Source organism: Xenopus laevis, chromosome 7L (assembly GCF_017654675.1).
Source record: "Xenopus laevis strain J_2021 chromosome 7L, Xenopus_laevis_v10.1, whole genome shotgun sequence".
Classification (NCBI taxonomy): Eukaryota; Metazoa; Chordata; class Amphibia; order Anura; family Pipidae; genus Xenopus; species Xenopus laevis.
The window spans coordinates 137,737,502-137,761,974 of NC_054383.1; the positions used below are offsets into that span (position 1 = coordinate 137,737,502).

General features: G+C 40.9%; 1 protein-coding gene across 6 annotated transcripts in view; it reads right to left on the reverse strand.

Moving 5' to 3' along the window:
* LOC108696848 (msx2-interacting protein) overlaps nt 1-24,473 on the reverse strand; it is a 51,502-nt gene that overhangs the window by 18,414 nt on the left and 8,615 nt on the right. For 4 of the 6 annotated variants that reach the window (XM_018226530.2, XM_018226527.2, XM_041569878.1 and 1 more), the window contains exons 3-6: nt 21,514-21,984; nt 2,063-2,226; nt 1,683-1,883; nt 129-280 (exon numbers count right to left, since the gene is read on the reverse strand). In XM_018226530.2, the coding sequence (XP_018082019.1) occupies nt 129-280; nt 1,683-1,883; nt 2,063-2,226; nt 21,514-21,984 (988 nt within the window). The remainder of the gene's footprint in view (nt 1-128; nt 281-1,682; nt 1,884-2,062; nt 2,227-21,513; nt 21,985-24,473) is intronic. The other 2 variants (XM_018226528.2, XM_018226531.2) reach the window with 2 other exon arrangements.

The following is a 24,473-nucleotide window of genomic DNA, read 5'->3' on the forward strand; positions in this document are numbered from 1 at the left end:
TATTGTTCGTTTAAGTAGACAGGGAAGGCTCATTAATAATTAGCTGTAGTCACAGAGCACACTAAAGGGAAAGCATGACAAGGTAAAGCCATGTAGTTTGGCGTATGCCTCACCACAGCATCACATACCACTATCTCCCCAAATCGCTGGAAAAGGTTGTGTAAGTCAAGGTGGGTCGTGGTCTTTTCCAGGTTTCCAATAAAGAGAGTTCGTGTTGCTTTTGGGTGAAACTCATCTATTCTTTCATCCAAAGGTCGAAATTCATTCTCACTTTCCGTTTCTGGAAATAAAAATAATGATTGCCATTTAGCTTGGTTCTTAATGGACTTAAAGGAGATGGAAAGGCTAAAAGTAAGTAAGCTTTATCAGAAAGGTCTATATAAATACACCAGTAACCCCTCAAAGTAATGCTGCTCTGAGTCCTCTGTCAAAAGAAACATCACATTTCTTTCCTTCTATTGTGTACTCATGGGCTTCTGTATCAGACTAACTGTTTTCAGCTTAAACCTCCAGGGCTTGGGCTTGAGCATGCTCAGTTTGTTCCTCTCTCCTCCCTGCTGTAATCTGAGCCCAGAGCTATAAGTGAGCAGGGAGAGACTCAGGCAGGAAGTGATGTCACACCAAGCTAATATGGCAGCTGCTACCCTAAACAAACAGAGAAAGCTTCTAGAGCTGTTTACTCAGGTATGGTAAAGCATTCTGCAGAATAAATATAGTGTTACAGCTTGCACTATTGTGGCTAATCTATTGGCAATAAACTGCTTCAGTAGCTTTCCTTCTCCTTTAAGAAATATTTAGCAACATGATGCAGCACATCCAGCCCCTAACAAGTACATATCTACCATTATGCACCCAAGAGATAGAATATTCCTTTACCATCATTCCCTTTCTAAAATAGGAGAGCTTTCTCTGTCACCCCGAGTTAAAGGAACAGTAAGACCAAAAAATTAAAGTGTTTTATCAAGTAATGAAAAGGTCATGTAGTGTTGCCCTGCACTGGTAAAAACTGATCGGCTTGCTTCATAAACACTACTATAGTTCATATAAACAAGCTGCTGTGTAGCCATGGTGGAAATTGAAAAAAGGCTATATGGGACAGGTTAAATAGTGTATAGTGTATAACAGATAAAACCATTATGTTCTACAGAGCTTATCTGCTATCTGCTGTGTAACCTGAGCCTTCTCTCTTTTGCATGGCTGCCCCCATTGTTACACAGCAGCTAATTTATATAAACTATAGTAGTGTTTCTGAATCAACACAGCAGTTTTAGCAGTGCAGGGCAAAGCTGCATTATATTTTTATTACTTTAAAACACATTCATTTTTTAATGTTACTGTTCCTTTACGGACTGCATCAAACAAGGACTTGCCAGCACACTGTTACCTACAGACGTATATGCCTGGTGATTGGTGAAGAAGGAGTCAGCACCCTCACAGAACAAGGAATGTACATTTTTAAAGAATGAACTGCAATAATTTGGGGGAAACCATCGACATGGTCCCTGCATTCATGTGCCCTTTTGTGTCAGGGTCTCTCGCTCTTAGGGCTGTATCTAAAAGTGCAGATCTTTCTTACATACTCAGTCATAATGCAAAAATAACCATAATTGCCTGTCAGAAATCAGTCACTCAACTGTTCCCAACTCTGGCGCATATTTGGATGGTAGAATTAGAGTGCATACCTAGTCCTACCCATGCAGTCACTTCGATCTGCATGCCAAAGAAGAGCTTTCCTTTCGACGCATTAAGTGCCTTTTCCTGATCCTCCTGCTGCCTGAAGAACACCAGGCCATAGCGCTCTTCCAACACACCGTGAATCTGTACCGACGTCACCTTTCCGTACTTCTTGAACTCGTGAAAAAGTCCATCTTTAAGGCTTGTATCTATTGACATGAAGACAAACCAGATCACTTTTGGGTTCAGCTGCAAAGAAAAAAAACCTAATTCTGAACTAACCGAATTATATTAAGTGTCCCTGGAAACAGGCTGTGTCCCAGATAGAATGCAAGGGCTAAGTACATAGATATGACGGAGATAAATTTGTTCCAGGCTCCCACGGTACCTGTAGAGCGAACAGGAAGATTCTGAACTTTGATCCCAAAACTTTTGCGTGGTTCATCTTTATCCAAGGAGAGGAGAGGCTGGGCAGGTGGTGGGGCTGGGACAGCAGCCGACTGCACTGAGCGGGTGGGAGACTCATCACTTGAGCTGCTGCTGGATTCACTACTGTAACAATAAAGAAATCATTGCTGTATAGACACACACTGGACATACAATACACTGCTACACTGAAAACACAGCTGCCTAAATAGGGGAGGCCTGCAACGACTATTCTTGTTGTATGATAATGAACCTGTGGGGTCGGAGGCATGTTGTATAAAGCTTCTGCTCACCAAACTTCACCACTACAGCTGAAATGCAACTCTCAGTATCAAACTGAAGATCACTGAAGGCTAAGGTAAAGGCTACACCATAGCCACCATCTTTTCCAGATTGCAACACATGACTCCTAAACGTTGCCACTTTCATGACTGCGCAGGAAAACGAAATGTGGCAAATCCGCTCTGTCCTGTGGGGCTACTTTACATGAAAGCCAGAAGAGGGCGCTCTATGAGCACAGACGCAGTTCAGAGCGAAATCTGCAATTGGACAGATGCAACAGATGCAATTGGACAGCAGGACATTGGGAAGAAGGACCACATTACTTTATATATAGATCTGTGCTTACTCACTAGCCCATTGATGCCAAAAGAGAATCCTATCCTGAGACCAGGGCACTAAAACCAGTGTATACACAGGGAAAGCTGTATACATCACATATAGGCAACAAGCCCTGCAGATACCATATTGCTTCAGAGGGGAGACTGGAATCTCAACAGCTTTTATTCACATGTATACACGGCTGTATGGCACATTAGTTATATTAGAACTTGTGTATAGGGAAGCGTTTCACTGGCAAAACATTTGTAAACACATATGAATTAGTAGCTCCCTTGATACACGAGATAGAGATGATAGAGATGATAATGATGATAGAGATAGACATGAGAGAGAGAGAGAGAGAGAGAGAGAGAGAGAGAGAGAGAGAGAGAGAGAGAGAGAGAGAGAGAGAGAGAGAGAGAGAGAGAGAGAGAGAGAGAGAGAGAGAGAGAGAGAGAGAGAGAGAGAGAGAGAGAGAGAGAGAGAGAGAGAGAGAGAGATAGTGAATAAAGTACCCCCTCTTGTAAAATATAAGGATATTATAAGTTACCGAGGAGTTTCATGACCATATAAAAACACGAGGCCGAAGGCCGAGTGTTTTTATACAGGTCATGGAACTCCGAGGTAACTTATAATATCCTCATATTTTACAACTGGGGGTACTTTATTAATTATAATACACAAATTTTAGTGAGTCATGTGACAGAAATGACATCACTACTCACCGTTTATAACTGATGACATCACTACTCACCGTTTATAAGGATATAATTTACAGGATATTCATGGCTTTTGTGTATTATAGATATATATATATATATAATATGCCGGGTGATACACAAGGGAAGGTGATTATATGCAGATTAGATGTAGCAAAGCCCAGGAAGACTTGTCTTCTTGGTGAGGCTGGTAGAACTGCCCGGGCAGCATTCTCTGAACTACTGATGTGACTGCAGATAAAGAGCTCCTTGCGCATCTCTATTACACATTCCCCTCTCATAACATTTATAGCACTCTATTTAACCCCGACCTGCTGCAGGCTTTCCTATCTCTAAGCACAGCTGTATATGACTGGGAATATCCTTGGGTGAATGTGATGTCCTGAGAGCACCCAGTAAATTTACAACCTATTTAAACTTCCTTTTCTCAAGTTATGACCAATGGGTCACAGACCAATCAGAGCACTAGGAATTTCTATGCATTTGCTGTACCCCTTTACCGACGACACCCCATATAAATCTATTCCTTGTGGAAACACTAGGCGCAATACAAGTTCAATGGGATCAATGTGAAAGGGCTGACAGCAATACACATATTTGTGTAAATAGTTACGTGCCTTGACTTGATTTAAAAGGGCAACTCCACCCAGAAACTGTTTTCTTTCATTCTAAGCATCTTCCCAATATCTATTAAAGGGGATGTTCACCTTCCAAACACTTTTTTCAATTCAGTTGTTTTCAGATTGTTCCCCAGAAATAAGAACTTTTCTCAATTACTTTCCATTATTTATTTTTGAACAGTTTTTCCAATATCTAAGTGTAAAGTTGAATGTTTGAGTCTGGCAGCTCAGTAATTCAGGCGCAGATTCTTGTTACAATTTTACAACATTTAGTTGATCCATTTCTCAGCAGAATCTCTGGTATTAGTATTAGTAACTATTGTATCAATTCTAACATGCATAATACATTTCCCACATTTTACATGATTTTATTCTGGTCCCTTGAAAAATGTAAAATGGGGGTTCAACTGTATTTGTAAATATGCTATGGGAAGCAGTGTATGTCTGGCTGTTTATATTCTCTGCAATGCTGGTCCTGACTCCTTAAACAATGTAGCAGAAGCTGATTAACAGACCTGAAGAAGATCTTTTTATACATTATTTTGTGGAGCCAAAACCAGAGAACAAAAAAAAAAAAAAAAAAAAATTTACAAACTACATAAAGAAAGACCCAAATTACTGGCTTCCGACTAGTCACCCTTTGGGTTTATTAAAGAGCAACCAAAACTCATATGAGTCACTGTGGCTAGCAGGGAAATTATTTTTAAACATCTGGATTATTTGGATACAACGGTGTCTATGGGAGACAGCCTTTCCATAATATGGAGCTTTCTGGATAACGGGTTTACAGATAACTGATCCCATAGCTGTATGTGAAATGGACAAAAGAAGAGCAATTGCAGGGGGAAGAGGGAAAAAAATGTAGAATGAGAAGGGGGTTATTAGTAGTAGTACAGGTATGGGATCCGTTACCCAGAATGGTCGGGACCTGGGGCTTTCTTGATAATGGATCTTCATACCTTAAGTCTACTAGAAAATCATTTAAATAATAAATAAACCCAGTAGGCTGGTTTTGCCTCCAATAAGGATTAATTATATTTTAGTTGGGATCAAGTACAAGCTACTGTTTTATTATTACACAGAAAAAGGAAATTATTTTTACAAATTTGGATTATTTGATTATAAAGAAGTCTATGGGAGATGGCCTTTCTGTAATATGGAGCTTCCTGGATAACGGGTTTACGGATAACAGATCCCATACTTGTATGTGAAATGGACAAAAGAAGAGCAATTGCAGGGGGATAAGGAAAAAATGTAAAATGAGGGGGGGTTAGTAGTAGTACAGGTATGGGATCCGTTATCTGGAAACCCATTATCCAGAAGGGTCCACATTATGGAAAGGTTATCTCCATTAGACTCTGTTTTATCCAAATATTACAAATCTTTCAACAGTTATTTCATTTTTCTGTGTAATAATAAAACAGTCGCTTGTACTTAATCCCAACTAAAATTTAATTAATCCTTATTGGAGGCAAAACCAGCCTATTGGCTTTATTTAATGTTTATATGATTTTCTAGTAGTAGTGGAAATTACAGAAAGATCCATTGTCTGAAAAACCCCAGGTCCCAAGCATCCTGGATAACAGGTCCTGTAGTAGTAGTTAGTAGTAGTAATAGTTAGAAGAAGAAGTAGTTAGTAGTAGTAGCAGCTCTGTGCTTTCTTGGGTGTAAGCTTACTGAACTATATTTCCCATGTGGTGGGCCACGTGACAGCACAGATCAGTAATAAATGTACAGGATAGACAAAAGCAATATCTTGTCAGTCAGGGTGGACTGGATCCACTACTGGGGAGATGTTTCTTTATGGGCCAATATGAGTAGGGTTGGGCTATTGCCATTAGGCTGGCAGACAGGAGTAACTCAATGGGAGGGCACAAGAATGTCATTTTGAATGCTTGCCTCATGGTTTAACGGTTTGACCTGGAGTAAAACGTGGGCATCGAACATGTCTGTGGGCTACGAAGACACCCTCATTTGCATGGAACATTCAGCACTGCTCCCCCTTTCCGTTTCTAGGACTATAGGAAAACAATTGTCACTGTGTCCTAGAGTGACTTTAATTTTAACTTAAAGGGATACTGTCATGGGAAAACATGTTTTTTCAGTTAATAGTGCTGCTCCAGCAGAATTCTGCACCGAAATCCATTTTTTAAAAGAGCAAACAGATTTTTTTATATTCAATTTTGAAATCTGACATGGGACTAGACATATGGTCAGTTTCCCAGCTGCCCCATGTCATGTGACTTGTGCTCTGATAAACTTCAGTCACTCTTTACTGCAAGTTGGGGTGATATCACCCCCCCCCTCAGCAGCCTAACAAAAGAACAATAGGAAGGTAACCAGATACCAGCTCCCTAACACAAGATAACAGCTCACTGGTAGATCTAAAAACAACACTCAATAGTAAAAGCCAAGTCCCACTGAGACCGGTTCAGTTACATTAAGTAGGAGAAATAGCCTTCTAGAAAGTAGTTGCATCCTAAAGTGCAGGCACAAGTCACATGACTGGGGCAGCTGGGAAACTGACAATAGGTCTAGCCCAGTGGTCCCCAACCAGTAGCTCGCGAGCAACATGTTGCTCTCCAACCCCTTGGATGTTGCTCCCAGTGGCCTCAAAGCAGGAGCTTATTTTTGAATTCCAGGCTTGTAGCCAAGTTTTGGTTGAATAAAAACCAGGTGTACAGCCAAACAGAGCCTCCTGTAGGCTACCAGTTCACATAGGAGCTACCAAACAGCCAATCACAGCCCTTATTTGACATTCCCATGGACTTTCTCATGCTTGTGTTGCTCTCCAACTCTTTTTACATTTAAATGTGGCTCACGAGTAAAAAAGGTTGGGGACCCCTGGTCTAGCCCCATGTCAGATTTCAAAATTGAATATAAAAAAATCTGTTTGCTCTTTTGAGAAATGGATTTCAGTGCAGAATTCTGCTGGATTAGTACTATTAACTGATGCATTTTGGAAAAAAAAAACATGTTTTCCCTTGACAGTATCCATTTTTAAGTTTGAAAAAAATAACCCTGATAAGGTACTGTGCCTAATAAATATGAGCACCGTAATAAGTGCAATAACTAGAGAAGTTACGTTTTCTTTAGTAGTTTCCCTTTAATACAAACGCTCACGAGAAAAATGATTGCAAGGCACAAGAAAGAGAGATTGGATATAGGAAAAGGCCTGCGGGGTGGGGTCGCTGATAGCCACAGGTAAAATATTTATTTAAAAATATAATCAGTGGAGATGACTGAAAATAGTGCTATTTATGATATTTCACCCTGATCCTTTTTTATTTCTCTACTTTGGCTCATGTCTGGAGGGGCTTTTTGGGAAAGCTCTTTCTGAATAGAGGAGGTCACCCGTCTCTCTCTCTCGAGACATCAGCAGTCTAAATACACTTCTGTGGCCACTTCATTGTTTGCATTTCTATTTCAAGGACAGAAAGTACAGGCAATATATACACGTCTCATATTTGCACTTCCAGGATTTTGACAAATAAACAATGTGACGTTCCAGGTCAACTCGTGTACATTATGGCAGAGCTGAAGCAGAACCACTGGGCTGGCCCAGTCACTGATAGGAGGGCACAATTTTGTTTTTTACATTCATGGAAACCACAAACATTCTTCAGACACCGCTGACCTAGACATGGATGTGAGAAAATCCAAGTTTTCCCGTTTTTGCTGCCACATGAGCAAGACCCCTATTTGCTGTTACTAAATCCTAACATGGGCTTGGACTAACACTGCCCAGTGCTATACCACATAAATGTACGCTAAGGAGCAGATTTATCAAGAGTCAAATTTAAAATTTGAATTCCAAATTCGAATTTTCACATTTTTTTTATGGTCAAATTGGACTAGGGAGTCAAACAAATTTGATTTAGATTTTCGAGATGTATCATACTCTGGCCCTTTAAGAATTCGAATATTCACCACCGAAAATGCCGATTTGCTGTTTGAGTCAATAGGAGAGGTCCAGGGATCAATTTGGAGTTGTTTGCAGCCTTCCGTTTTTTGTTTTTTTTTCTGAGAAAAACCTCAAATCGAGTTTTTAAAATTCTAATCAAATTCAATTTGAGTTTTCGGGTCTATTCAATTCATCAGACTTTTAAAAATTCATTTTTTTTTTAAAATAAATTTATGAGAGTTTAGGGGAGTTTTTAAAAACTCACATGAATTCGAAATACGGCCTTTGATAAATGTGCCTCTAGGTGGAAGGAAAAAAAAGTGGTAGTAGAGAAATGATCTCCAATAAGAGTAGATATTAGAGATGTAGCAGCTCTGGCACTGGTTAGTGCTCGGACAGGGACATATAAATAAAGGAAGTTGCTAATTATTAATCCTTATAATATGGGGGGGGTGCGAGAATTTACCTTCTGATCCATTAAAGGAGAACTAAAGCTTAACAAAAATAATTAGAAATGTTGCACATGATGTTTGTGCTTCTGTACCAGCCCAAGGCAACCACATCCCTTTAGCAGTAAAGATCTGTGTCTCCAAAGATGCCCCAGTAGCTCCCCATCTTCTTTTCTGCTGATTCACTGATTCACATGCTCTGTGCTGCTGTCACTTACTGAGCTTAGGGAGCCACTCACAATATACAGTACACATAGAATAGAAATGTCACAATATAAGGCTGATTAGTAATTAATACACATAATTACTACATGGCAGCACAGAAACCAGTGCAATTAGCATCAGAATTGAATAATCAGCAAACCTGTAGCATCAGCTTATATTACAGCCAGGGAAGCTCATTTTCTGCTGGATAATTAGTGACGAGCCCTAAGCTTAGCTTCTCAACAGCCAATCAGAGCCCACTGAGCATGTGAGTGTCACAGACACTTTCCAAGATGGTGACCCCCTGTGACAAGTTTGAAGTCCTGGATCATTGCTGCTATTGACAAGCTCAAACTTTAGCCTCGTGCAATAAGTTCACTATAGAAAATAGGGCTTTTTTAGCCATATCCATTTTTAGGGCTTAGTTTTCCTTTAAAAGAAACGACTCACAAGATCATCTCTGGTTTAGATTACATTGGCAAATGGGAGCTTGGGTGGAAGCCGACAGCTCACCTAGGTGTTTTAGTGCGGGTGTTCCAGAGCTGGAGAGACAGAGGACACATTTCAGATTCATGGCAAGTTCTCAGCTAAGATTCCATGTGTGAGTCAGATAAGGGAAACCCACGTGTAAAATGAAGCACAGACTTCTCAATGGCTCACACTATGTAATCAGCTGGCCGACACACACCACTCACGGGACTTATCAGCCACTGCTGGGGATACAGACAATAAGGAACCACAAGATATCCTCAAGAGCAGGATCTTTTTCCCAAACTTTAAGCCAACAATAAAACATCAATTTTACTGCCAAAATCACTAAAATAAAGGACAACAAAAAGAGCAAATTTTATTAAAAAAAAAAACAATTTGATCCCACTAACAAGGTGGGATTAGAGGCAGCAGCAAATACCTCTCAGAGAAAATATACTTCAGGGATTTATTGACCTTAAAGGGAAATGTAATATAAGCTTCAGCATACTAAAATAAGAAACTTTCTAAATACAACCAATTAAACATTCTATACTGTTTCTAAAATAATCAAGTTAATGTTTACTATTCCTCTCTCAGCATCTCTTTATTCTCTCTTCAGTTGGGTGTCAGATATTCACTGACAGTTAGATCCAATACATCTTTTGCCTAGAAGAGGTCACTCTATTAAACTCACCAGACATCATGTCTCTCTACATGCAGGATTTGTGCAAAAGGCAGCTATTTTGTTAGATTTTGTTTGTACTGGAATCAGTTATTTGAGTGAGCTCTAATACATCTGCTAGGAAAGGGAGCCCCCCTATAAGATATATTGGATGTAACTGTCAGTGAATATCTGACACCCAACTGCTGCATGAAGAGAGAATGAAGAGAAACAGATGCGGAGAGAAGGATAGTAAACATAAACTTGATTATTTCAGAAACAGTACAGAATTTATAATCATTTGTATTTAGAAAGTTTCTTATTTCAGTATGCTGAAGCTTATATTAAACTTTTATTTTCACGATAGCTCTCCTTTAAAAAGGACAAGTAACACTAAGCCTTGCATTATCATCCAACCTTTTTCCAGCCAAAGCCTGCAAAAAAAAAAAAAAAAGATCCTGCTTTATACTGCAGTGTTATTAGTAGTGCTGTGTTCAATCAGCCAGCTGATTGTATAGGAACTACCGCACAACACAAAAATATATCGGTGCTTGAACCCTATGCAGTTATTAGACAGCACCTCTCCCTCTATAATGAGATCTTTGGAAAATTAAATCTGTATGCACTTTAAAGGGATTCTGTCATGGTTTTTATGATGTCGTTTTTATTTCTAAATGACACTGTTTACACTGCAAATAATTCCCTGTACAATATAAAATGTCATTCCTGAACCAGCAAGTGTATTTAGTTGTAATATTGGTGTGTAGGTGCATCTCAGCTCATTTTGCCTGGTCATGTGATTTCAGAAAGAGCCAGCACTTTAGGATAAAACTGCTTTCTGGCAGGCTGTTGTTTCTCCTACACACTGTAACTGAATGTGTCTCAGTGGGAGCTGGATTTTTACTATTGAGCGCTGTTCTTATATCTACCAGGCAGCTGTTATGTGGTTACCTTCCCATTGTTCTGCTGATGGGCTTGCAACGCAGAAATGACTTGGAACACCTGGGAAATGGACAATATGTCAAGCCCCATGTCAGATTTCAAAATTACATTTAAATAAAAAAAAAAACGGTTTGCTTTTTTGAAAAATGAATTTCAGTGCAGAAGTCTGCTGGAGCAGCACTATTATAGGATTTGCTTTGAAAAAAAAAAAAAAAAAAAACTGTTTTCCCATGACAGTATCCCTTTAACACTTGGGTAGGTTGTAAGCCACACTGTGTTACATAACAACCTGCTAAGCTACCCATTTAACTGATTATCCCATGTATCACAGGACTGTGGCTAGACAGGAAGGGCTGTGTGAGCCAGTGGAATTCACAGCATGGGGTAAGAAATGGAAAGGGCCCCCGAGGTATCGTAGAATAAAAACACAATTAGTAAACAGTATGACAAGTAGCAGTAGTAGGAGGGCTGTTAGGCTATAGGAGCCCCATGTGTGAAACTTCATGGGAATGGCCCCATCCATGACAGATCTGTAGTTCAGCAACGTTGGCACAAGAGAAATATCGCAGACTCAATCACTACAAGAAGTACAGCAATAGGGGTCGCTTCTGCAGTTGAATAAATAATAAATATGCCTGTTGCTTTGTTCATCTAGAGAACTGCATTAATAAAAAGAGAAAGCTATATTCATTATTTTATGTGAAAGCTGATGGGAGCAGATCCTTCTCCGGTCACATCTATAGGTTCCCTGAACAAAGTGAAACTGCCGTGATGGGAATCGTCAGCAATAAGAAGTAAAGATTGCAAGTTCTTTCGGTCAGGGCCCTCTTTATAAATACAAGCTGATGATAATAAGGAAGCAGAGGTATGGACAGAAGCTAAGCCACTGCCTAGTTGCACCATATCCGGGTTAATAAGGAGCCAGTTGAGACATCAGAAGTGAGTACTAGCCCATCAGGCACGAGCCCCTCCCCCACCCGGCGCTGGGAGGAGGAAGTGCACGGAGAGGCCTTGGGAGGTGGCCCATAGCCAAATAAAACTGGATTATTCCAGCCCAGACTGGTTACACATATACAAACAAGGAGAGCCACAGCAAGTTGCTGGATTTGGCTGAACCGAGACCAGAACTCCAATCACTCCTGTCTGGAGACACCGGCCTGGCATGGCTGCAACACACACACACTCTCACTCACTTACACGCATACATACACACATATACACACGCATACATATACACACTCTCACACACTCACACACACTCACACACACACACACACACACTCACACACACTCACACACACTCACACACACTCACACACACTCACACACACTCACACACACTCACACACACTCACACACACTCACACACACTCACACACACTCACACACACTCACACACACTCACACACACTCACACACACTCACACACACTCACACACACTCACACACACTCACACACACTCACACACACTCACACACACTCACACACACTCACACACACTCACACACACTCACACACACTCACACACACTCACACACACTCACACACACTCACACACACTCACACACACTCACACACACTCACACACACTCACACACACTCACACACACTCACACACACTCACACACACTCACACACACTCACACACACTCACACACACTCACACACACTCACACACACTCTCACACACTCTCACACACTCTCACACACTCTCACACACTCTCACACACTCTCACACACTCTCACACACTCTCACACACTCTCACACACTCTCACACACTCTCACACACTCTCACACACTCTCACACACTCTCACACACTCTCACACACTCTCACACACTCTCACACACTCTCACACACTCTCACACACTCTCACACACTCTCACACACTCTCACACACTCTCACACACTCTCACACACTCTCACACACTCTCACACACTCTCACACACTCTCACACACTCTCACACACTCTCACACACTCTCACACACTCTCACACTCTCACACTCTCACACTCTCACACTCTCACACTCTCACACTCTCACACTCTCACACTCTCTCGCTGACACAGACTCTCTAGATACAGAAGTTGCCGTTGTGCTTCATTCCCACGCACACATGACATATCAAAGATCAGCCCTCATTATTTTGCAAGGGGGGGGGGAATAAGACTGCCCTTTGTATTTTTAGTTCAGAAAGAGAATTATGCAAAACCCACAAACGCACAGGATCTGACATGCGACCACGGCCTTTTCATGCAGACGACTTTCCCCTTTATTCGTGGAAACTCTGTTTAGCGTCACTGCTTTCTCTGCATGGATCTGGCTAATCTGTCTGAAACAGCTGCTTAAAGGCAAAAACAATGTTAATAATGGGGGGGGCGGTGTTGCATAAATGTAAATGTAATAGATAAGCTCCACGCGGCTCCTGGGACTCAGCTGCTGAACAGCTTCTTTATCCTTGTCTGGGGGAAAGCACATTAGATGTGAGTACAATGTGAGCAAGTCACTGTATTATTGTGGTCTGACATAGGGACACACACTCACAGGGATTGGTTGTGCCCCGGCGCTACATTGTTTCAAGTCAGACTGATTCTTTGTCTCTCACAATATCCTCTAGACTGATCCATTGTATCTCACAATATCCTCTTATATGGGATACACAGTAACTTCCCGGGTAGATACCAAATGCTTTGCCATGAGCAGTAAGTAAGCAGCCCAACAAGCTGTATATAGAGCAGCACCACTCCCCTGATATACACTGACATTACAGAGCAAGTGCCACGTAAAGTCTACTCATCTTCCAGCCTGTCTCATACATTATCTGCCTGATTGCATCAGCCTCGTGTTTACTGGGAAGCACTAAACACCACTTATTTAATAAGCTCAACTCTTGCTGCACCCGCTGCACAAAGCCAGGGAAATGGGAGCTATGTAATAAGGACCGGGGGCAGGAGACCGACTAACTTGTGTAACATTGCACAATAGATCTGTTACATCTATAACTGCATTCTAATATATATATATATATATATATAAATCTTCTCATGGACCCACACTCCATACACACACAAATATCCTGCAAATTATATCCTTATAAAGGGTGGTTATTAATGACATCAGTTATAATCGGAACTTAGTGATGTCATTTCTGTCACATGACTCACTGAAAGGTGTGTATTATAATAAAGTGCCCCCTTTTGCAAAATAAGAGGATATTAGAAGTCACCTCGGAGTTCCAACCACTTGGCCTCCAGTCTTCCGCTTTTATATAGTCATGGAACTCCTCAGTAACTTATAATATCCTTATATTTTACAATACACGAGATACAGAGAAGGAATGTTCTGGGCACACAATAAGCTATACCCTCATACTGTACTGTCTAAGGGAATCAATATGGCACCTCCTCCTCCCATATGTATAAATACAAATATACAGAGAAGGAATGTTCTGGGCACACAATAAGCTATACCCTCATACTGTACTGTCTAAGGGAATCAATATGGCACCTCCTCCCATATGTATAAATACAAATATACAGAGAAGGAATGTTCTGGGCACACAATAAGCTATACCCTCATCTAAGGGAATCAATATGGCACCTCCCATATGTATAAATACAAATATACAGAGAAGGAATGTTCTGGGCACACAATAAGCTATACCCTCATACTGTACTGTCTAAGGCAGGGGTCCCCAACCTTTTTCACTCGTGAGCAACATTCAGATGTAAAAAGAGTTGGGGAGCAACACAAGCATGCAAAATGTTCCTGGGTGGCGCCAAATAAGGGATGTGATTGGCTATTAGTAGCCCCTATGTTGACTGGCACCCTACTGGAGGCTCTGTTTGGCAGTACATCTGTTTCTTATGCAACCAAATCTTGTCTCCAAGTCTGGAATTAAAAAATAAGCACATGCTTTGAGGCCACTGAGAGCAACATCCAAGAGGTTGGGGAGCAACATGTTGCTCACGAGCTACTGGTTGGGGATCACTGGTCTAAGAGAATCAATATGGCACCTCCTCCTCCCGTATGTATAAATACAAATATACAGAGAAGGAATGTTCTGGGCACACAATAAGCTATACCCTCATACTGTACTGTCTAAGGGAATCAATATGGCACCTCCTCCTCCCGTATGTATAAATACAAATATACAGAGAAGGAATGTTCTGGGCACACAATAAGCTATACCCTCATACTGTACTGTCTAAGGCAGTGATCCCCAACCAGTAGCTCGTGAGCAACATGTTGCTCTCCAACCCCTTGGATGTTGCTCTCAGTGGCCTCAAAGCAGGAGCTTATTTTAGAATTTCTGGTTTGCAGGCAAGTTTTAATTGCATAAAAACTAAGTAAAGTGCCAAGTAGAGTCTCCTGTAGGCTGCCAGTCCACATAGGGGCTACCAAAAAGCCAATCATAGCCCTTATCTGGCACCCCATGGGACTTTTCCATGCTTGTGTTGCTCCCCAACTGTTTTTACATTTGCATGTGGCTCACAGGTAAAAAAGGTTGGGGACCCCTGGTCTAAGGGAATCAATATGGCACCTCCTCCTCCCATATGTATAAATACAAATATACAGAGAAGGAATGTTCTGGGCACACAATAAGCTATACCCTCATACTGTACTGTCTAAGGGAATCAATATGGCACCTCCCTCCTCCCATATGTATAAATACAAATATACAGAGAAGGAATGTTCTGGGCACACAATAAGCTATACCCTCATACTGTACTGTCTAAGGGAATCAATATGGCACCTCCTCCTCCCATATGTATAAATACAAATATACAGAGAAGGAATGTTCTGGGCACACAATAAGCTATACCCTCATACTGTACTGTCTAAGGCAGATCGGTCCAACTGGCCAAGTCTGCCTGTTGTGTCCGTCCGTTTAAACCTCAAATTCACACCGTTATCCTGTCTATTGCTCACACTTGTGACACCTCTATTGTTCACATCCTAAAGCTCTGTATTTATCATACAGCCCTCCAGCAGCCATCATATTGCCCCCAATCTTTACCTGTGCCAGCAGCAGCCAAAAATAAATTTGATCGCATCATATATACCTGTGCCAGCGCCCAGCCCAGCAGCAACAGCAAACATATGGCCCCCAAATCTGTACCTGGCTGTGTCAGCAGGAAGCTTCACACTTTCACAGTAATAGAAAATGTCTTCAGTTCAGTGCAACTGTGCAAGGCTGAGAGCAGCGAGAGTCACACTAAGCAGCCCCCCAGCTCTCTGTCACCCAACCACATTAGTGACGTAATTGACGCATTTACACACGTCACGCTGCACTGCCGCACTTGCTGGCAGGAGGGGATTCCACCCGACTGAGTCACCATGATTACTGAAACAAATTATTAAATAAACGCTTGAAAAAAAAATGTGATATGTGTAAAGAACTTATTAGAAATATATTTTGGCCCACCAAAACGGTTTTAATAAATTGATAGCATACAGGGTAGTAGCAATAATCTTATAGCACATACTGGTGGCAACAGGAACACTGTGTCCTTCCCAACCTGCTCACAACTGCTAGAAGCAAAGGCTTTCTCACATCATATTCAACCAAACAAAAGCACTATACTCTTCCCCACCAAGGCAACAATGTCCAACATGCAGGCACTCAGACAAGCAGGATACCAGTGGGTAAGGACAGGAGTGTAGCACAGCTCTCCTCGTATGCTGTTGAGCAAAACAGAAATATACAAAGGTGCCAAAATGAACTTATAGGAACAGTAACAACTAAAAATGAAAGTGATTTAAAGTAATGAAAATATCAGGTAGTGTTGCCCTGCACTGGTAAAACTGATCTGTTTGCTTCATAAACACTACTATAGTTTATATAAACAAGCTGCTGTGCCATGGGGGCAGCCATTCAAGCACAGGATACACAGTAGATAACAGATAAGTACTACTATAGTTTATATAAACAAGCTGCTGTGTAGCCATGGGGGCAGCCATTCAAGCACAGGATACACAGTAGATAACAGATAAGTACTACTGTAGTTTATATAAACAAGCTGCTGTGTAGCCATGGGGGCAGCCATTCAAGCACAGGGTACACAGTAGATAACAGATAAGTACTACTATAGTTTATATAAAAAAAGCTGCTGTGTAGCCATGGGGGCAGCCATTTAAGCACAGGATACACAGTAGATAACAGATAAGTACTACTATAGTTCATATAAACAAGCTGCTGTGTAGCCATGGGGGCAGCCATTCAAGCACAGGATACACAGTAGATAACAGATAAGTACTACTATAATTTATATAAACAAGCTGCTGTGTAGCCATGGGGGCAGCCATTCAAGCACAGGATACACAGTAGATAACAGATAAGTACTACTATAGTTTATATAAACAAGCTGCTGTGTAGCCATGGGGGCAGCCATTCAAGCACAGGATACACAGTAGATAACAGATAAGTACTACTATAGTTTATATAAACAAGCTGCTGTGTAGCCATGGGGGCAGCCATTCAAGCACAGGATACACAGTAGATAACAGATAAGTACTACTATAGGTCATATAAACAAGCTGCTGTGTAGCAATGGCAGGAATTGAAAAAAAATATATGGCACAGGTAAAGTAGTGGATAACCGATAACACCATTATGTTCTACAGAGCTTATCTGCTGTCTGAGGTGTAACCTGAGCCTTTTTTCCTTTGAATGGCTGCCCCCATGGCTACGTAGCAGCTTATTTATATAAACAAAAGTAGTGTTTGTGAAGCAAACAGCAGTTTTAGGGTAAGGACACACGGGCAGATTCGGGGAGATTAGTCGCCCCGTCGACAAAATCGCCTCATCTTCGGGACGACAATCTCACAAACTGCCTTCCCCTATCTTCCCGCAGGCTATAATGAAAAATCACCAGTGGGATGGCACTCGCGGCGATTCGTTTCCCAAACTCGCCCTAAGTTTCCTCGTCAGGCAACTTCAGAAAACAAAGCGCCCCAAGAAGAAGTGATTTGTTGCCGGGGCGACTAATCTCCCCGAATCTGCCGGTGTGTCCTTACCCTTACTAGTGCAGGGCAACACTGCATTATATATTTATTACTTTTAAACATTTTTTGATGTAACTGGCCCTTTAAAGAGGATGTTAACCTTCCAACACCTTTTTTCAGTTCAGTTGGTTTCAGATTGTTCCCCAGAAATAAAGACTTTTTCCAAGTACTTTCTATGTTCTATGTGTGACTATATGAGCACTTCTAGTACTGTATTGTGCATTGGGCAAGACTGTAAAAATATAATGGTGTCAAACTGCACTTCATGTCTGCAGACTATACTAGCACTTAATGAATTCTTGCTGTGAAGAACAGCCTCATGTACTGTGCATTTCTTATAATCAGCCCGAGCGAACGGAAGATCTAGGGCTGGCAATGTCAGCAAGCAGTGAAAGAAATATCATTATCTGTGAATAATGAAATAAAAAAGGTGCTACTCCTCTTCATGCTTCATATTGAGTTGTTGTGTCTATTACTCTTACTCGCTCCCTTCTGGCTGGATCTGCAGTTTCTCTGCTACATGTGATGCATGTATGAAATTACAGCAGGGTTAAACCAAGGACATAAAGGATTGCCAAGGTCGCTGGAAATGAAAGGGTCTTGTGTTACTGCTGATTGCAGCGATTTGACAGTACGTGGGACATGACTCTGAATGAGAAAATGTGCTTCTCGGGCACATGCCTTGAAAGGTCATATAAATAAAAGACGTTGGCATTTTGCTGCTACTCTTCCCTGCAGAAAACCATCATACGTGTAACGGTGCATGTTACTCATCGCAAGCTATCAAAGAGCTCTCTTGTTTTTCCAGGCCTTATTCATTTTGATACCGTGAAAGCTTAGCAGGTCAGATTTCAAACAGAAGCGTGGAACTCATACAGATACACATGACATGCCTAAGATTCTAGACCCAGCTCTGATTTCAGGATGCGCTGGTCACTGAACTATCAGTAAGAGAAGACCCCCAAGTATAACTCTTACTGCCCAATATTTCAATCTGCTAATCTAACCCACAATGAGAAAAGGTAATTTTCATTTCATTCCATTTTATCCAAATAATCCAAATTTTTAAAGGGGAAGGAAACCTAGTCGGCGCAAACCCCCCACCCCCCCTCCCGTTTGTTGCCCACCCTCCCTCCTCCCCCCTGGCCTACCCGTCCCGCTGGGCAAATGCCCCTAACTTGTTACTTACCCTTCTGCGCAGGTCCAGTCCAGGGAGTTCACCGACAACATCTTCCTCGCGATCTTCTTCCTTCACAGCAGGAAGATCGCGTGGAAGAAGATGTCATCGGTGAACTCCCTGGACTGGACCTGCGCAGAAGGGTAAGTAACAAGTTAGGGGCATTTGCCCAGCGGGACAGGTAGGCCAGGGGGGAGAAGGGCGGGCAACAAACGGGAGGGGGGGTGGGGGTTTTGCGCCGACTAGGTTTCCTTCCCCTTTAAAAATGATTTCCTTTTTCCTCTGTAGTAATAAAACAGTAGCTTGTACTTGATCCCAACTAAGATATAATGAATCCTTATTGGAAGCAAAACCAGCCTATTGGGTTTATTTCATGTTTATATGATTTTCTAGTAGACCTAAGGTATGAAGATCCAAATTATGGAAAGATCAGTTACCTGGAAAACCCCAGGCCCCAAGCATTCTGGATAACAGGTCCCATACCTGTAGAGACATTCAAAATACAGGTACTGATATTACCTGTCTGACTGACAAACCGACCAATATCCACAGTACAAATATATTGGTTGGGCTTGTCTGTCCGACATACACGTGCTAAAAATCAACTTTGTACAGTTTTATCTGTAAGCCTATGGCCATCTTAAATATTATTATATTATTTATATTATTTATACAATCAATCGGCTTCCATACTGCATCATGTAATACTAACTGCTAGTGATTATTCATTGGTTTCCATATCTTTTCCAAAAGGAAAACAAGGAATAAATATACACACACACACACACTCCTTTCTATAAAGCATGGGGTAGGAATTTTGTTGGAACTATCCCTAAGTAATACCAGTGAGCAAGCAAAAACCTAGCCATTTCAGTTTAATCTGTTATTATTTTAGGGATGCACCAAATCCACTATTTTATGATTCGGCCGAATCCTTTGTGAAAGAATCAGCCGAATACCGAACCGATTGATAACTGAACCATATTTACATACGCAAATTAGGGAAACAAGGAGGGAGAAAACCTTGAGCAGTGCGAACAGCTAAAAAAAAAATTAATTCCTTGTTTGTGTGACGAAAAGTCACGTGAGCTTTTGGATTTCGAGTCTGTTCGGCCATTCACATGGAATCGGCCGAATCCTGCCCAAATCCTGAATCTTGCCCGAATCCTGGACCACATCCTGCATTCAGTGCATCCCTATATTATTTAGCAGTTACTAAAAAGATAAATAGATGCACTTTTACAGGTCATCTCTGCAACTTCTGCAAGTCCAGAAAATGCAAAACTACAACTCGCAATAGGCAAAAATGATAAGCAAATGAATCCAATGTCTCATTTTATACAGCCTGCATCTGCAGAGAGGGCAGCCGTGTACAAATTGTATTTCAGTATTTAAGGGGCAGATTTTGTACCTGAGCCCCACCAAGGTCCAACCCCCCCCCCCCCCACTCAAATCCTATGTTTGTCAAGCAGCTGCTTCAATAAATTATGCATGGCAGCAAACAGTATGTTGATGGCACCAAGGCTGCACACAATAGATGTGAATAATAAATGCCCCATTAGGGATTCTGTACACCCAAAATTAAATCACTAACTGCCAACAGATGATTCAGGAATTAGAATAAAAGAAGCAATGCATATGAACACTGCCCTTCAGTCAAGATCACATCAGTACGGGGTTAAATAGCTTCAAGAACCTAAGTATACAGAATTGAGACTACAACAAATACTGAGATTGATCACCAGAATTCACCAAACAAGGCCTGTTGCAGTGCTGCACCCAAAAGCTCAGACATGAGAAAACTATAATATTTACAGACCACTGGAGCCAGTGAAATCATAATTTCTGGGTCCCAAAATACAGCCTTACCCCACCCCTCCACATCTGCCAAGTAAATGTCACCTCTTCAAACTCACATATCCAGTGTAGTCAAATCGAACATCAATTGTGTTTAGATGTAACCAGCTTAAACCTAAGGCTCCAGCATGGAACTACAACTCTCTGCATTCGGATGACCACAGGTTATATTTTAACAGCAGCTGGAGGGTCAAGGGTTCAACAAGACTAGTAAAACCCAATAAGTTTGTAATAAGAAAATGCCAAATCCTTGAGACTGCCCGTCACTGGCACAGCATGCGTATTGGTAGACTGGGCAAAGCAGTGGTCCCCTTGAATGGTTAAAGTCTCGTCCGCTATTTTTAGGTCATTTCCACAAAATAATCCATGTGATCTTTAAAGTGTGGTACACTTAACATTTGCAAACAAGGAATCTATTATCAAACATTGCTCTGTGTAACAAGTTTGGGATGGATTTGGATTCAGACAGTTTTACTGCAAAAAGTGTCCACCAAACTAAAAAACATGAAAAATGAGTTATATTTATACTGAGAGCTACGTTGTGACAGTGAAAAACAAATCATCAATTATTTTCACAAGAAATTCTGCAAGTTAGGTAAGTGACTTAGAAGTTCATTAATTTTAGAAAGCAGGTTATAAAAAACCTCTCTTTCAACTCTTATTATTCTGCTGAGTCACTGACCTAGCAAGCAGAGGTGATAAGGAGGGGAAAAGTTGTCCAGATCTCCACATGATTACACTGCTCAACACAAGTCTAATCCATGGATTTGCAGGGGTTCGATGAAACTATCAGACCTACCTGTCACTACTGGTACTACTGCTGCTGCTGAGTGAGTCACTACTAGAGGATCTACTCCTGGATCCGCTGCCGCTGGGAGATCTGGTTGGCCGTGATGCTTGGCTAGCCAACCTTTGAGGAGACTGGTTCCTAGATTGGGATGAATGGGGAGACCGGCTCCTGCTGTTCTGGTAATTCCGTTCAGGGCGTCTCCCTCGTACCTCCCGTGAAAGTTCGCTTCTGAAAATATCCCGGTGAACAACACTGGGTAATGTAAATGCCTCTCGGGTCCTAGATTCATATCGGGTATCGTGAGTGTCAAAGCGGGTAGGGCTTCGCCTAGAGTTATAGTATATTCCATGCTGTAAGGTCCGTTCTCGAGCATCTCTATAGTAATCCTGATCGTAATGTCGTGTTCGATCAAATCCTGTCCCCCGCTCATGGTGTCCATAGGCACTGTGTTCATACGTTCGCTCCCTTGTATCAGAAGCTCTGCACAGACAAAAGGGAAGAGTGCTTTAGTTGGCAGAAATGAAAGGGTTTCATGAGACACACAGTTCATGCAAACAAATGAAAAATGAACAAAAGGTTACAAGCCTGAAACTGCCAAAACACTCAGTAGCAAGACCATTATTTATAGGACTTTTCCTGGAAATTATTGACTGTGAATAATAAAAACCTTTAGTACTTTCACAGAGAAAGAAGTTTTTTTAAAAAAAAAAAAGTAAATACATTGCTACAGCGGCTAAATAATAATAATACAAACCTAACGACATCTATGTGCATGGTTGAACCAAGCAATAACTAGGATAATTACTGAAGACTGCACTGGGCAAACATAAGAGCATGCTTGGAAAACACAATGGGCAGCTGTAAGCAAATCTGCGGCAAGCGTGTGGCTGACGCTCAATTGCTTTCATCACTGCAGACATACAGCCAGACAAATTCTGTATTGGTTATTGACATGGACCAATAGCTAACTGTTAAGTGCAATCACTTAAAATATATAAATATATATATTGCTATAAGGCTAACAATCTGCTTACACATATACACTGTCCTTTTGGGGCAGCAAATTGCAATCCCACAATGCATCTATTTCAACTGACAGATTTACAGCTCAGTATGAACTATCAGACCTATCCTTAAAAGTAGAAGTGGATGTTCATGTTGTATACAAAGGGAGGTGTTTACATAATTCTACATTTAAGCATAGTTAACCGAGTACAATACATGTTGTTTAATATCTGGAAGCTAGTTGAGAGTTGTCACTTCCTGGAAATTATCCTGCGTTTGTTATGCTACGAGGCTTGCTGCTTTGTTTAGTATCTCAATGTATTAATGTGTTATAGAAACATAATATGGCTTTTTTAACATGATAGGTTGTTAATATTGCCCATCTCTGATCAGTCTGTCTTCTGAAGAAACAAGTCGATTCCTTTATCGCAGGTTAAAAAAAAAAAAAAAAAGTAAAAAATCTTTGCTGCTTCACTTGGTGCAGGATCGGTAAGTCTTCAGTAATTACCCCCTCTTCGCCCAGCCAATGTCTTTGGCCTAGATTTATTGGTGTTTAATTATACGTTTTATTTAACCCAAACCTTAAACTGCATATTGTTTAGACTTATAATAATAACTAATAAACTCAGTATCATTATTTCTACAGCTTCTGGAAAGACAGGAAAGTCTCTCTAATAATGAAATAGGAAACTTCAACAGTGAAGAATGAGAAAAGCATTAGGGAAAAGTCAGACGCAAGATTCCCAGCTATACACACACCAAAAAAATTATTTGTTAATTGCTATAGTAAAGGAGAAGAGGAGAAAGCAGAGACGGAAGGCCTGGAAGTTCTACTATTTAATACACATATATATATATATATATATCTATTAATTCTACTGGGGTTAGTGGAAATAAAGGGTGACGTGGGTTAGGATAGGGGCTAATATATATATAGGGCAGCACATACCAACCTTTTCCAAGTGAGGAAACACGACCTAAATCCCAATTAAATCTAGGGAGTGATTTGAGAACATAACTTCCCCAATTTGGTCCCTTTCATGGGTAATCCACCTTCTCAATGAGGCAAAATGGCAAAGGGTTTCAAAAAAAAGTTTGTTTTTTTTAAAAAAAAAAAAACCACGCACCAAAAACACTTAGTTAGAAGACGAAAAAGTAAAAAAGCCATAATAAAACCAATCCAGAGGGTTGAGCCATCCTATGGTTTGAAAAAAAAAAAAAATACATCTATATATATGTATAGAAAAAAATCCATCCCCCATATTTCATTTTGATCCACTGAGGATTTGTTAAAAAAAAAAAGTCAATTCCTATTAATCAAGCAGCTGGTTAAAAAAAGCATGTCTTCTGGAATCCAATGGATCCACGTTTAGTCTAATTAAGCCATTCTTTAATTTAGGTAGATTGTAGAGATCCAGGCCAATTATTTTCCTGCACCAAAAGCCAAATATTAAGTCAAAAATACCCATTTAAAGAAAAAATTGTGTGTGTGTCTAGGACTGTTCTTTTATAACGTTTAAGAAGTATAATATCATTGCAGCACAAGTCCAGTAAATGTCCATAGTTCAACAAATAATACATATCCCAGAGAAGAGTTCCACATGTGGCCCTTTTGGTATATCGGATACGCAAGCCATGTGATAAATCCATTTGTGCAAGTGCAGTCTTCAGCCTTCCATCTTCACTTGTATATTCCATATTCTTTTGGGTGCACAATCCAGTCTCCTACTTGGCTGAAGTGCATAAGTCTGTTTATGATCAATCCAGTTCCAACGCTAACATCTCTGCCATAATCCTACAATGCTGCCTACTGTAGACTTTATGGAATATCCCACTCCAGTAACCGTTTCGTTTAGATCGTTGAATCCTTGTAAACTCCATGGATAAATCCAGAGCAGCGGTACCATCCACGAACGGGGAGCAAACGGTAAGAATCATTCCAGAACGCAGTCAAAGCCATGCAA